The sequence below is a fragment of the Phaethon aethereus genome (assembly GCF_964289735.1).
Source record: "Phaethon aethereus genome assembly, chromosome: 28".
Lineage (NCBI taxonomy): Eukaryota > Metazoa > Chordata > Aves > Phaethontiformes > Phaethontidae > Phaethon > Phaethon aethereus.
Window position 1 is genome coordinate 2,115,996 of NC_138604.1, and position 14,601 is coordinate 2,130,596.

At 46.4% G+C, this 14,601-nt stretch overlaps 1 protein-coding gene across 1 annotated transcript; it reads right to left on the minus strand.

The window, feature by feature from the left end:
- Positions 1–2,012: 2,012 nt before the first annotated feature.
- On the minus strand, positions 2,013–14,594 carry NCSTN (nicastrin; the record flags this gene model as incomplete). The annotated part of the gene is made up of 17 exons (XM_082011482.1): positions 14,300–14,594; positions 13,945–14,049; positions 12,350–12,473; positions 11,728–11,846; positions 10,520–10,665; positions 10,183–10,333; positions 9,606–9,715; positions 8,870–9,022; positions 7,376–7,480; positions 7,123–7,200; positions 6,808–6,977; positions 5,475–5,577; positions 5,102–5,197; positions 4,498–4,585; positions 4,209–4,360; positions 3,672–3,884; positions 2,013–2,135 (listed from the first exon to the last, which is right to left on the minus strand). Exons 1-17 carry the CDS (start codon positions 14,538–14,540, stop codon positions 2,013–2,015), a joined length of 2,277 nt encoding a protein of 758 aa, XP_081867608.1. The 5' UTR covers positions 14,541–14,594.
- Between the last annotated feature and the right edge of the window lie 7 nt (positions 14,595–14,601).

A 14,601-nucleotide genomic window follows, 5' to 3' on the forward strand; every position in this document is an offset into this window, starting at 1 on the left:
ACAGACAACGGAGACAGCTGTTTGTTCGCCTCGCCAGAGAGCAGATCTGAACAAAAAGCTGGGAGTGGAAAATGGGGCTGGGAGTGGTAAAAGGGTTTATTTCTGTTTGTATGGGGAAAACAAGGAGGGAAAAAAAAATTCTAATCAGAAGTCTTCAGGGGGAAAAAAGAAAAAAAGCCCAAACCCAAGCACAGGATCTAGATCTGAAAGACAGAAGAGAGCACAGTATGGGAAGGACACATTTTTAATTGGAAAAATTATCACGAACCTTGTGTATATTGATCCAATTTGCTGATTAGCCATCCCTGATCCCACCATCTCTCCACACAGCACTGCTCCACCATGAATTAAGCATTTGCATTTTGATATGTAAAAAAAAAAAACCAAAAAACAAAAAAACAACTTACCTTAGGGAAGGAAAAACATATTCTACAAAATTCTTTGCCAGACCACAAGCTATCTTGAGGTCCTCTGTCTCACCCAAAATACTTTCATGCACAGAAATAGTCTACTTGGATAATTTTGGGGAACTGATTTTCTTCTGACAAAGTTGGAATGAGTCCAAAGATTAAGAGTTAGAGGCTACGAAAATCCTTATTGTAAAGACAAGATATCTCCATGTAAATTGAGATACGAGTTTCTTCAGCATTGCTAGGAGAAATTAAAAGAAATCAGGCACAGAAACATTCCACCAAGCATCAGGAGCAGTTTCCTGATAGCAGGATGCATTATCAAGTGGAAAAAGTCTCCCTCAGGGTAGCACTGAAAGTACAAGCTCTGAATTACTTTAAAACTCCAGAGTGTATGCCTAGTTGAGAAAAGTCTTAAACACAATAAGCCCTCACTGTCCTCTAGGGAAGGGAAAGTGATGTCTGCTTTAGTGCTAGTCAGCTCCGATTTCTGGAATTAGTCCTCTCTACCTACTTTTGAGCTCCTCGCTTTGGACAACAACGCTACTGCACCATTAAATCACGATTGCTTAAGAACAAGTGCATTTTCATACAGAAGAAACAACCAGGAATATCCAAGTGCCTGGTCAGTCACAACCGCTAGCCCTGAGAGCCCAGTCTTGTTGGGCACTGAGCAACAGCATCGAAGGAAACAAAGTGTGTGAGCATACTCATTAAAAAACACGTTTATTATACGAGCGCCTAGAGATCAATCGAGACCAAGGTACCATCGTACAAAGCACTGTTTGGAGTGATCAGCCATCCCTGCCTTGGAGAGCTTACAGTCTAAACAGCAGTGAGTTAATTCCCTGTCCTGTCTGAGGGCACAATGTCTTTCTTTTGACAAGCTGTAAAAAGAATTAAAAGTTTCAATGCGAGTCAAAAATCAAATCAGATGCCCTGGTTTCTCCCGAGACCAAAACATATTGCAACACCCAGTGGTTTTGGTCCTTTTGGCAGCAACTAAGACAAAACAGGCAATGGGTTAGTTTGTAAGTGGAAGGTTTTTTTAATTAAACGGAACTATTTATATATATACAAAACCCAGAAAATATTGCACCATTAAAAAAAGGACATTTTACATCTAATCACCTGTTAAACACACCTTGCCCTCCCTGCATTGTAGTATACACAGATTCACAGCAACTGTTGGACATTAAGAAGCAACCTGTGCTGTCAGACACCATGGAAATCTGCTGGTCCACATACATACCAGAGAAAATACCTTTACCCTTTCCACCCTCACCTTCATTTAGGGAACACATTCATCACATTGTCGTCTCAGTGGCATTCAGGACCAATCCTCTCAAGTTGCTCAGAAGTAAGGACAAATTAAAAAGAAAGGCTTTGGGAACTTCTCAGTCACAGTTTCTTTAGGGCTTGGTCGGCACGGTTTTCTGGGAAAGTCTCTTACATTTTAGGGCTCAGTCCCCAGAACCCGAGCACAGAAGCTCTGGAGAGAACCATTTGCATCCCTATCCAGAGAGAGGGGCATTCCAGTGTAGTTTTATCTTTGACAATTGTAATCCAAGGGCTAAGACTTCTCAAGCCCCAAGAGCATCTTCAGTAAGCCACAGCCCCAGGGTCCCGCGGGATGCTAAAAAGTACATCTGCTTTGGCGTTGATAAAATACGTGGCGAGGAGAGAGAAGATCAGAATGGCAATGCCCACAACCAAAGTGATTATCTAGGAAGGGATGAGAAACACTTAGCATTGTTGTTACAAACACAGACCTGCAGCACCTCACAGAATTTGCCTCAAATGGGGGCCTCTGTCAGAAAGCTACAGAGACCAGCTCACTATGAGGCACTATGTACACTGAAATAAAAAGATACTCCAAGGACCTTACAGACTTAGACAAAAGCAACTGCCAGATAGCATCAGGTCAGCTTTCATTGTAGTTACCAACAGTGCACACAAACTGATGTTTAAGAGAAAAGGTAAGAAAGCTGTATTACAGATAAAGAACGTATCGTGTTTCAGAGCGGTCGACGCAGTTTGCAAAGATTTTTAGCAAGCATTTCATGTAACGCTTCGGCTACTCCTGCACGAACTGTCATCTCCTCCAGCAAGGAACTGTAAATGCCTTCAACAAGCACAGTTGCTGGCAGAATCAACATCTGCCTTTGCATAACTGAGATTACCTCCTGCTCAGCACCTTTCTTGAAGCCTAAGTGCCAGACCAGTCTAAAGCCTCATTAGATTCCTTCCTGTCAACCCTTCTCCTTGCATGGAAGGACTGCCGTTCCCAGTCTCCCCTGGATATCTCAACAGTTCCCACGCAGTGGCCAAACACTGACGTGCCACTACAACTCTCTCAGTACATTTTCTATCGGGTCAACACTTCAGGGATGGCTGGGCTCAGACTGTGCATCTCCAGGGCACCAGGATCTACTGGGCTGTAACAGGCCGAGAGACACAGGCAGGGCATTGTGCTTGCCTGACAGTGTTAAAAAGGCCCAGTGCCACATAAATAAATTGCTCAGATTTCAAATAACCATCCGAGAGATGCAACAATTGCCTGGGCTTGCATGGCCTTTGGGTGGCTTACTGCTAGCACATGATGACGACAGCGCTGTGGCTCCCGAGTCTGTCCTGACAGGGTATGACATCATTAACAGCCAACCAGAGGGCATCAAAACAGGCACAGAGTCCCAAAGTGACTGTACGCTTAACCCTTATTCTGCTGGCACTTAAGCCACATCACAGCTGGCTAAGGCCTGCTTAGAATCTGAGACACTGAATCAACAGCAGCTTTTGTGAAGGTTTGTGCAAGTTGTTTTGGCGCTGTCGAGAGGGGATTTGAACTGCTGGAAGGAAGATCAGGGTTGCACATCAGGCAAAACACCTTAACAGCCAGGTTCACTGGCTTGGCTTCCTGAGCTCGGGGAAGGGGTTAAGACTCCTGTCACTTCTATCTTTTATTCACACAGCTCAGCCTGCTCATGGGACTCTTGATTATTCTGCACTGTCTAGGCCTCAGCGACTAGGTTATTAACCCACAAATGGCTGGAGGTGGTAGGGTTATCACCAGTGGCGCAGTTTTGGTTACCTCATTTTCAGGAATCAAAGCCTGGCTGTTCTTAACTGGGGAGCTCACACAGGACGATGGCACAAGAACTTGTAAAAAACTCTGAACTGCTTCTCCAGCTGTCAGGAGACGTTATTCAAAGCTAGCCACATTTTTTTTCTCTACTTTTTCAGACCTGTACAAAAACTCACCTCTAGCTCCTTGCTGGCTACCAGAAATATTCGGGCACGGATCTCTTTCCACCTACTCTCTGTCCATGTGGAGTACTCTGTAGATCCCCATTGTCTCAGCTCAAAGGCAGGAGAGAGTGCTTTGCTTAGGCGAACAGTTGACCGAACACAGCAAGGGACTCGTGATGTTGAGTTAGGGTCCAGGGAACCCTGCACCCAGGCATATTCATACATCTGCAAAGAAAATGGGAGAGTAAAGAGGCAGCAAAAAACCATGAACAAATAACCAGACTATCTCCTTGTTCTGGCACCTTATCCGTGTCACTGGAGAGAGAGGGGCTTTACGGACTGTTCTCACTGTAAGGGGATCCTTTTGCCCACTTCTCCCCTGCCCTGGGGCATTAAGATGCCTCCTTGTTGGGAGGAGTTTCTTAGTTCTCCCATGTGTTATTAGAAGCACTAGAAAGCATTCCTAACTAGCTTTCCTCAAAAGCAGAAAACAGCAAATTGGACAGCAGATCTATTCTTACCTATCATCTCACTCTAATGGATACTTACTTCTTTCTCACTGCTGGGTGTTTTTTCAGGGTTCAGACACTCTTCCTTGGTGAGGTTAACAACAGTGCCCGTGAGGTTAGCCAGGACATACTGGACAAGATAGGTAGTGTTCACAGGGCTGGAAACGGCGACGTAATGTTGGGGAACATCACCTGGAACAGTCAGAGAAATGAGATTGGCAGGGAGATGGCCAGAAGCAGACAATGTTAGTATGGCGCTTTAGAAAGCTGCCGGGTAACATATGAGGTCAAATCCATTCTTGTGTTGTTCTTCCCTATGTTGCTCTTACCCAGAATTCCTTTTATGTCTGGTTTAATGATGGACTGAAACCAGGAATTGTTCATTTTAATCAGAAACCCATACAGCATTCGAGAGACCTGGAAAGAGATGGAAATTGGTTTATACAAAGAGGAGAGAATATAGCATTTAACAGCTATACCTCTGAAGAATTATTTGGCTGACAGATGTTTCCCACTACAGGGGCCACCAGCACAGCAAACGAGGGACTATATGTCACAACTGTCTAATTCAGGACTGAGCTGTGAAAATTGAATTTGATTCCAGTTCCACTGACTCTTTAGCTGATCCTTGTGGCACACATTGCCATTTCACCTCAGCTTCCTCTTCTGCTTTGTGGAACGAGGATTAAGGAGCTCTGTTTTGTAAAGGGCTCCTGAAGCTTAGTGTCTGCCTTGAGATTGAAAGGCAAGGAACTAGGGAAAGGTGAAAGGTTTTTCATTCAGCTGTGGCGGGGAAAGAGAGAAGGGGAGAGGCAAAGCTCTCATGGAGACAGACAGGACAGCATGCTGTGTAAACACATATAAACAGAGACAGAAGGGAAGTACGTGAGGGCTCATCAAAGATGCCAGGGACTCAATTCCATCTGTTCGTACCGTTTTTGGATCTGCCTGAATAGCAGAGGTGTTGTTGGCTCCCCCCGCAAGCCGGTAGAGAGCACGGGCGACCACTGTGGCAACTTCTGCCAGGGACTGCAAAGGAAGAGTGCTCTGTGTTAATGAAGATAGGCAGATCCAGAAAAACAAGCAAGGAGAGCAAGCCAGAATCTAAACATCCACCAAAACACTTCCGTCGTGCTAGCATTTGAGTGCCTATTGCCTTTGTCACTTTACAAAGCACTCCCACCTTCTTTCTGCCCTTTTTGGAAACAGCTTTCCCCCTCTCCCCGTGACCCTGCTTCTATCTGCCCCTACACAGGTCCCCATCCACCCCAGATAGACGACGTAAAGAAAATGCAAGAGTAGGAACCTTGGCTGCGTCTGTAACATACTCCAAGGTTTCCTCAGGGCTAAGCCCCTCGGGGTATTGCATCCGGATGTTCTCTGGAGTGTCGTACATGCTCTGGTAGTATCTGAAAAGAAGAAGGCAAACAGAGGTTTGGGAGGGGCAGAAAGAAACCACAGGGCATGGAATTCAATTCAAAGTGTGCCTAAAGCAAACAGTGGGAGCAGTCTCTTGGGAACAGAGATACAGCCCTGCCAAAGCACTGCCCTGCCACACGCTCCTTAAACCATTTAATGAGGCTTTATAATTAACTTGGCCCTTCCACAGCGTCTCCCATCTGAGGATCTCCACACAATTTACAAGCTGTGATTAGCTTTCAGGTGGGCGACAGCCCAATCTATTAAATGGGTAGAGAAACTGAGGCAAGCACAACCCAAGCAGAAGGTCTCCTGGGAAGAGGGCTTTTGATGCAAGTCGTGCCAGTGGATTTTATTAATGCTTTATCTTGAAGGCGGTGAGGAATTCCAAGTGAACTCTATGAGAGATTTATACCAAGGCATCTGCAGCACACGTAGCTGAACTGGGAATTGGGCTGAAGGCCCACTGCCTGGTCTATGCACCTGACATTCCCAACCAACCTGGGACTGATCCCCTCCATCTAAAGACGGGTCACGCAGCAGTGAGTTGTGCTTTCCTCCACCCCAGCTCTTCTTGCCCCTTTAGAGCAGTGCAGATTTAGAGGTGAAAGGGAAACTACTTCCCCTTGATTGCTACAGAGATTCTCAGAAACAGCAGAGGATAGAAGATGAAGAGACAATTTGAAGAGTTTAGGGAAAAGGGGAGACGCATATGTCTGTCCTCTACCCCACATTTCTACTTCCAGTGTTGAAAAGGAGCAGGGGATCCCCAAGGAACATGTTGTAGTAAGGTCATGTGGGGTGAATGAAAGTGCCCTTTCCAGTGCCTGGGGCTTTCTGCCATCAAAAATAGAAAGCTATATTAACAAAAAAAAAAAAAAAAAAAAAAAAAAAAAAAAAAAAAAAAGCAGCTAGCTTCTGGAAGAACAGATGAGGCTTAGGCACGCTCAGTTGCCATTTGCTCACCTCTGGCTTCCAGCCAGCTGTGGGGAACATTTTCTGTACAAAACTGGATTTCTTTCGGTTGTCAGAATAATTATGTTGCACTTGTTCAATTACATGGCACACGTTTGCTCCTCTGTTCCCCCCAGAATGCCCCTCTACATGTATGTTAGCCAGCACACCCCCGGCAGAGGCGTTGCAGGAGCTCAGATGCCCTCTGCCGGCTCCGCTGCCTTTGGCCATGGGCCAGCCCGTGCCCACTGACCCCGGAGAAGTACCTGTTCTGGAAGGCAGTCCTGTGGTCAGTTATGACCACTCCAGGGATGTGCCGGGCCCGAAGGAAGCGCTGGAAGGAAGATGGAGGAAGAGGCTGCGAAAATCCAGCTTCTTGCAAAGTCACATTTGCTCCCATGCTGCTATTACTCAGAATATCTAGCAAGTTTCTAACCTGAAAGAAGAGAAAAAGGCACTGTTTCGCTGTTCTTTTGGATGTATGGTTTCTCTGTAAAGGTTAACATCTTGATTGTCTGCAGCGTGCTGAAGATCCCAAAGCATTTTAGTTAGATGAACAACTACAGATTGCTTTCTATTACCTGCACTTCAACAGATTCATTCATCCGAGACACGGGGTCTGTATGCATCCATAAAATTGAGTCATTCCTTAGAGCCACCTTCAAGAAAAAAAACAAACAACGTAAGTACATGATTGGACATCACTGAGTCTTGCAGAGCAGTGAAGTCCAGTCCAAGGAAAAATCAAAACCAGTGAAAGGCTGGCTGGAAAAACCACAGGTAAATTATCACAGAGAAACAGGGAACAAAAAGGTCCCCTAACTTATCCCACACCTGATTCAACTCCACAAATGAATGAATATTGTCCAAGCGGAGAGGAAACTTGTCTTTTTCCATATCATACACCATTCGTGAACTGCCAATGTAATCAAAGGTCTCCTGCAACAGGAAAAAAAACCAAACACACATGAATCACATATGGATAGCTGCCTGGCACAACTAACAGCAATATTTGAGAAGCTGAGGTGGAACAAAACCCAGAGTTTGGGGGCCAACTACTGCACCAAGGATTTCTGAAGGTGCGCATAGCCTGGCACACACCAGAAGACCAAAGTAAGTATTACATTGTGCCTGGCTCCGAAGACAAAGGGATGGAGCAAAGGACAGAAATGAAGCCAAAGAGCAAAAAAAACCAAACAGGGGACAGCTATTGAATTCCACAAGCAAGGAAGGCACAGAGGCAAAGTCAGACTTAAGTGAGCATCTATATCTAGCAAGATACTGTTACTGTGAGGAACAGCAGATACGCATTAATACAGCCTTTACTCTGGCATAAGTCATCCTCTTTGGTTTCTGGTAGTGAGGACAGCAAGTCAGGGAAAAGGGCAATTCTTCATTCCAGGAATTAAACGTATGAAGGTTTCCTGAAATGAGGGTGTCTGTTTCCCTGGAAAAAAGGGAGGGAAGGCTAGATGACAGAAATGAGTTTGTCAAGGGAGCTGCAAGAAGCTGAGCACCTCCCGGCAAAGAATAGGTGCCCCTAAGAAGAGAATCCCCATGTCAGAGAAGGCAATGAAGTCAGCCAGCCACCAGACTTCCCCCTTGACTAATTTACAGCCAAGTCTTATCATTCCTCCTACATCCTGGGAGCACAACAGAGAATGTCCGCTCCATAGCACTGTACGCCCATCTGCCCCAGGGAAATTCTGACTAGGGATGTAGTGCTTAGGAGGCTGAATGAAGGGAATCACATGGCTGCAGCATGGGGCTGTGGAAGCCAGTTTCACAAAGCTGCACAAAAAGCCATCAGTCTAGATGCCTTGAGGGGAACATCAGCTGTTGGCCATCAGTCCCTCCTCCACAAGCTTGTTCTGCTTTTCCACAGCTGCCAACTCCAGCACTGGGCTCTCAGAAATGAGCTACATTTTGCTGCTGTCAACACATATATATTTTTAATCTAGCCTTTTCTGGGCTTCATTTCAGAACTTAAAGCTTGGCCATTGCAGTTCATCCTGAACAGGGTGAGGCAAAAGACAGACATACAGGCACACTGGGAAGAGACAGGAGGGAAAGCAAAGTTTGACTCATTCATCCAGAATGAACTGTGGGGCAGAATATACATTGCCCCAGTGGAAGCTCCATCTGCTGTTGTTATCCCAGGGCAATTAAGATCCTGTTTGCACTGGGGGAGCAGAGAGAACCACAGTGTGGGGATGCAGACAAATGACTCCATACAAAGAGTAGGGAAAAAGTTCACTTGCAGGGAGCCAAGGGCTTTTTTGCTATCTTAGAATAAGCCAAATCGTGGGGCGATGCCTCTGCTCTTACCCCTTGGAAGAAGGTGAACATTATATTCCTCTGCAGCAAATGAACATCTGACATTTTATGAAGGGCTTCAGCAGCAGCCAAGTGGGTCACAAAAGAAGAGACAGCACTCTCTGCCCCAGGTGCAATGTTCCAGAAGAAGGAATGGCTGTCAATCTGTAAGCATGAACAGGAGGTGTAAGAAATGTGCACACAGACAGAGGAATACTGTATTGGGAAAGCACATATATCACCTTGCTCCTGTCCCACTCATCCTACCGATAAGGGAAGGACCAAAACATCTCGCCTAATGAAACTTAAAATACCAATTGCATTGCTGTGGCAGTCCTGAGGCCTCAGAGCCCTGCCACCGCCTCCCAATATAGATGAGACAGCCACGCTGTCTCCTTCTCTGCAACGCTTTTTGAGGATGTGAAATATCTTAGGAAAGTGTAAGAGACATGCTAACTATTTCTATTTGTCTGGTTCCATCAGTGAAGAAAATGGTGAAAAAAGTCTCCCATAACAAAACAAAGAAACAAAATGAAGATGTCCTTATACTGAAACAATACGTAAACCCACCAACTAAAAGGCTTATACCTGCAGAAACACAATAGCCAGTCAGTTCTAAAAGAAGGTTTGGAACATGAGAATAAATGAAACTATGTAAGAGGAATATATTCCCATAAGATTCTAAGCCCACATCTTTCCAGAATCCTTCCCGTCCATGCTCTACAAAGCAAGATTAAGAGGTACCTACTCGTGTAGCCACAATAATAACTTCCTTCTCAGGATTGACTTTTCCAGAGGAATTGATAGGTTGCAAGGTGCTCCACACATTGTAATCAAGAAGAGGATCACATACAACCTCTAGGAAGCAGAAACAGCATCGCTTGAGTTGAGACTACAACAATAACAAGTGAGGAATGAGCTTTCTGGTCAGCTGTAGCTTACCAGTGGTTCTATCACAGGAGCAAACTTCTGCTCAGCAGGAACGTCACTGGCAAAACATTCACCAGGACCAGGATTTCAATTCAGGTACACACAGTCTAATGGAGCAGTAATCTCAGAGTCACTCTTGATGATCTATGTAGCAGGTATTAGGTACCTTTCTCAGCCAGCATCTTTTCTACATACTATTTTCTAAACTGATGACAAACATAGCCCAGAATTCCTTACCACTTCACTAGTTTATTTTGAAAAGGCTCAGCTGGCAAGCAAGCCTTTAGGGAAACTCTAAAATTTTCCTTTTGCACAACTGTATTGCACTGGGATTTTTAGCACCACCATTATCCCACGTCCATATTCCCATGACAAGGAAAGAGGAAGCTGCTCACCTGGATTAATGCTGAAGGTGCTTTGGAGGGAGCTGCGTCTCATGCAGGTAACAGTGCTGGTGACAGCATGCATGTGGGAAAAAAGCTGCATGGCACACAGGGGGTACTCAGGGCCAGATCCATCACGAGGGACATTATGGTCTTGATAACACTGGATGGAAATAAAATTCATTACAAAACAGCCTTTCCATAACAGCGTTGTGTACTGCATATAAAATTGGACCATATATTTTTACTGTGGATTTCAATGTCTAAGTTGAGAGAAAACGAAACTTCTGCCCCCTTTCCTGAACTGTGCAGCAGTTCCCCTCTTCTACTTATTGAAGAAGTGCAGTACCTGCTTAATAACTTGTGTCTCATTGGCATCTTCAAGGAGAAAAATAGGGAAGTCAAAATCCTCATATGAAAGCCCACTCCCCACAGGATTCCACACAGTCTTATTGCAGTGTGCAAACTGAGGGCCGTAATCTTTGGAATAGACACCTGGAAACAGGAAAAAAAAAAAGAGGCAAATCTGAGCCTGCAAGAGAATAACAGACTGCAGGAGAGGTAGGACCTGCTGAGAAAATATCAGCAGATACAGAATGAGCACCATTATGGGCTGAGGAACCAGCTGACAAAAGCTTGGAGAGATGGAGTTGGTCACTGCATGAAGCAGAGTGGCAGAGACAGAGTGCTGTGCCACACAGAGAGAATGAGAAACATGCATGCTCAAAGCCATCACATGCCAGGAGGCTGGCATGAGCACTCAGTGAGCATTTATCACATGCTGAGACAGCGGAGGAGGCACACAGAGAAACATTATACTTCAAAAGGCGGAACATACAAACCCACATTTTCTGAGCTCATCATGTGCTGGAAGTACCCCTAAGGCATGCATAATGTGCCAATCATTTTAACACCTAGACACTGTGCAAACAGCATGAAGGCTGAGACATGACAAATGCCAGCACACCAAACTCATCTCAGGACCATACATGGCATCCTTCACAGCAGAAAGCTTTGTGCAAACTACAGAAGGTGCAGCAATTTCTCCCTTCAAAGTGCAATACAGTAAATTTGCTGCATGAAAAGGTAGCGAAATGAAAACCTAACTGAAACCACAGGCGGAATCAGGGAGGCAGAATGTCATTTTAAAAAGTAGTGACCGGCCCCAAGAGGTTAACACACGCTCCACTCAATCTACGCAAACACAAGACGCTTGAATCATCACGTGTGGACAAAGTACAAGTTTCACATGTTAAAGAAAAAGAAGTTACAACAACCCTTGGTCAGGTTTAACACTTCAGTGACTTAATGCTGTTTTAGCCAGCTTACGTAACAGTCTTCCCCCAAGCTCCTGTCCCAGCCCTTGTTGAAAAATGGCGAGATTCCAGCTCAGACCAACTACTTTGGAAGAACAGATTGAGCCTGTTACCTTAAACACCATTTTGACATTAAAGTGTAGCTGCAATTTCAGCTATCCTTTGCACTTCTTTCTTTGACCATACAAGGTAAAGGCACCACTTCTCTTCCAACAAGGATAAAGACTTAACGTTTCCTTACCAAACCCATCATTGGGGCACTTCAAACCAGGAGAGAATCCCTGGGGAGGGCTAGGCTTGGCAACAGCCACAGCAAGGCCTGACACTCGTGAGGTTCCCTTCAGCTGCAGCATTACCCTCCTGGAACAGAGAAAATACGAGTAAAATTTTGAATTCATTAATGAAGAGTTACAATCCAAGACATGCTGATGCTGACCGATTACAGTCAAGCGTGTGATGATGCTTTTGATCAAAATAACCAACACGTCCATTTTTCTTTATCTTCTCAGAACTTGTGTAAGATGATGCATACAGCAACAAGGAGAAAACTTCAGCCACTTATTTCCTGCTCTGCCCAGGAAGAGATATGACCAATCTTAATTGCATTGTTTGATGAACTTTAGTAACTGCTACAGTGACGAACATGGCATGAGAATTTACACAGAGCAGAGCTCTTCTAACATAAAAGCAGCCCATTTAAGAAGAAATAAATTCAGGCACTAAAACACAGTAAACCCACAAATGTTTCAACCTCACTATACTTCAGTGCAGTCAGGGCTTATTCTGCCATCTGCCACTTGAAAAATTACATTGGTCTTTTGGGCTCCAGTCACCCTGAAAGATAAAAACTGATGACGACTGACCTGTTGAAGAGGTTTCCATCTAGCAGTATCATGTAGGGTGGGTGTGGGCCATCAGTAAGCACCCAGTTCAGGTCCTCCTCCTTCTCAACCACATGGATCACCCCCGTATCTCCGCTGATAGAGGCTGTGGAAAGACAGTGCGCCCTTCATGTTTCACAGCGATCCACTTCCTTCACGCCCCCAAACCACCCCAGAATGGCAAGGCAGTATATTACTAAGGGCTTTAGGGAAGAACAGCTCACGGGATTAGATGGTTGGAGGAAGCAATTTGGTGAAGTGGCACCATTTAGCTAGAGCAGGACAGAAAAAGGAACAGTGGCTTTTAGTAGGGAAAGAAAAAAGCTGAACAGCATAGATTAAGAAATAAGCACTCATGCTTTGAAAGCATCTTTTGTTCAAGCATGTCAAAGCACTTAAGGACCATCAGCTAACTAAGCACCATGAGTCTCCTGTGACTGAAGGGAACAAGGGAAGAGAGCAGGAAACTGAGGCCCTGACACAGAAAGGCACTCGGAGGAGACAGGACCTGCCTCCAGGACCAGAGTCACAGAAGCAGTTTAGTGCTGCCCCTCAACAAAGGGTAAAGATTGCAAATTCAGAAACTGAGAACTCAAAGCACGAGGCCCAGAGAAGAACAAGGCGCAAAAGATTGTGCAGCAAAGAGGACTAGCAACAAAGCAGATCCACCGCTTGTCATTTCACCCCATTCCACAGAAAATGGATGACACAGAAAGCACCTTCATAAGAAGCTACTGATAAAAACAAGCACTTTGTCAACCCCCACAGTTAGTAACTGCTGTCATTGTCGGAAACTGCCTGTGACCGGGAAGGCAGGATTTTGTACGGCTGTCTGCCCTAACACTAGGCTCACACAGAGGGTGGAAGAAGAGGTAGAGAACCTTGTATCCTCAGTTATCTGACAGACCAAGCACAGCTGTGCTGCCCTGTAGCGGCAGCTGACAACCTCTGCTGCAGGGAGTGGCTCACTATGGAAGCAAAACTGAATTGGAAATGAGCAAAAACGCTGACTCACCCTAACTTCAGCCAGGAATACTGCCTGAATGGCATTCCCTTATCCACCTTTTAATTTTAAGTCATGCAGTCCTACCCTCACCTTTTCAATATGACAGAAAAACCTCAGAGAGTTAACAAGCACTGCACAAGCAGCTCAGCCAAACCCTCCGCTTCCTTCAGATGCCACCTTCTCACTTCTTCACCTCCTGATCCCTTTCTCTCTTACCTCGTTAACTCCAATGCATTCTGCAGTGCTCACAGCTTTGCCTTGTACCCCTAGAAGCTGTGGCTTGGTTTTGTCCTGGGTCTGCACTGACTGTATAAGCTCAAAATGCATCGCTCTGCCTTACCAAGGATTTTTGAGGTCGGCAGGAACACAGTCTCTCTAAGGTCTCCACCCCTCAGTTTAGGAGAAACAGGTCAGCATATTCAGCCTTACCAGTTGGAAAAGAGGGCAAACAGCGCTGAGAACAAGGGCAATACTGATCTAGACAAGTCCAACAGCAGAGCTGCATTACACCTCATCACCCACGGCAAGGCCATCCCCTGGAGCAGCTCTGGGGCCCCACAGCTGTACTCACACTGGCAGCCGATCTGGTGGGTAGCATTCAGGAGGCGAACACACGGTGCCGTTTTGTTCAGGGGGATATAGATCTTCCTCTCAACAGAGTTCCCCTGGCAGGAGCCTAGGGAGAAGACACAGTCCCACCTCAGAGGGAGCCAAACCAGGGGCTCCCCACACGTTAAAAGGCTCTCCCCAACTCAGGAGGGAAAGACGAGCCCTTCCCCAACATAAAGGGGGCCAGGCGAAGGCTCCCAGTGCCGCCATCTCAAAGGGGCCAGGCGAGGCCCCCCCTCTATCTCCGCCTCAGTCGCGGAGTGGCCCCAAACCGGGGGAGGCCAGGCCAGGCCTGCCCCTCTCCGAGCCAGCCTCACCCGCTGCCAGCACGCCGAGAAGCAGCCCCCGCAGCAGCCCCCACCAGGCCGGGAGTGGGGCCCGGCAGCTCCCCGCAGCGGCCTCCATCCCCCGGCTGCCCCAGCCACCCTCCGCCGCCGCCATCTTCCTAGCCCTTCCGCTTCCTCCGTCGCGACCACGCACTGGCGCCACCGTACGCCGCTCTGCACCGGCGGGAGGAGTGACACTCGATGGTGGGGAGGTGGCGGAAGCGGAAGTCATCTGGGGCACTTCCGGGGCGCCGACGTGGAGGGCTGGGGCGGTGGCTGTGCTGAGGGTCGGG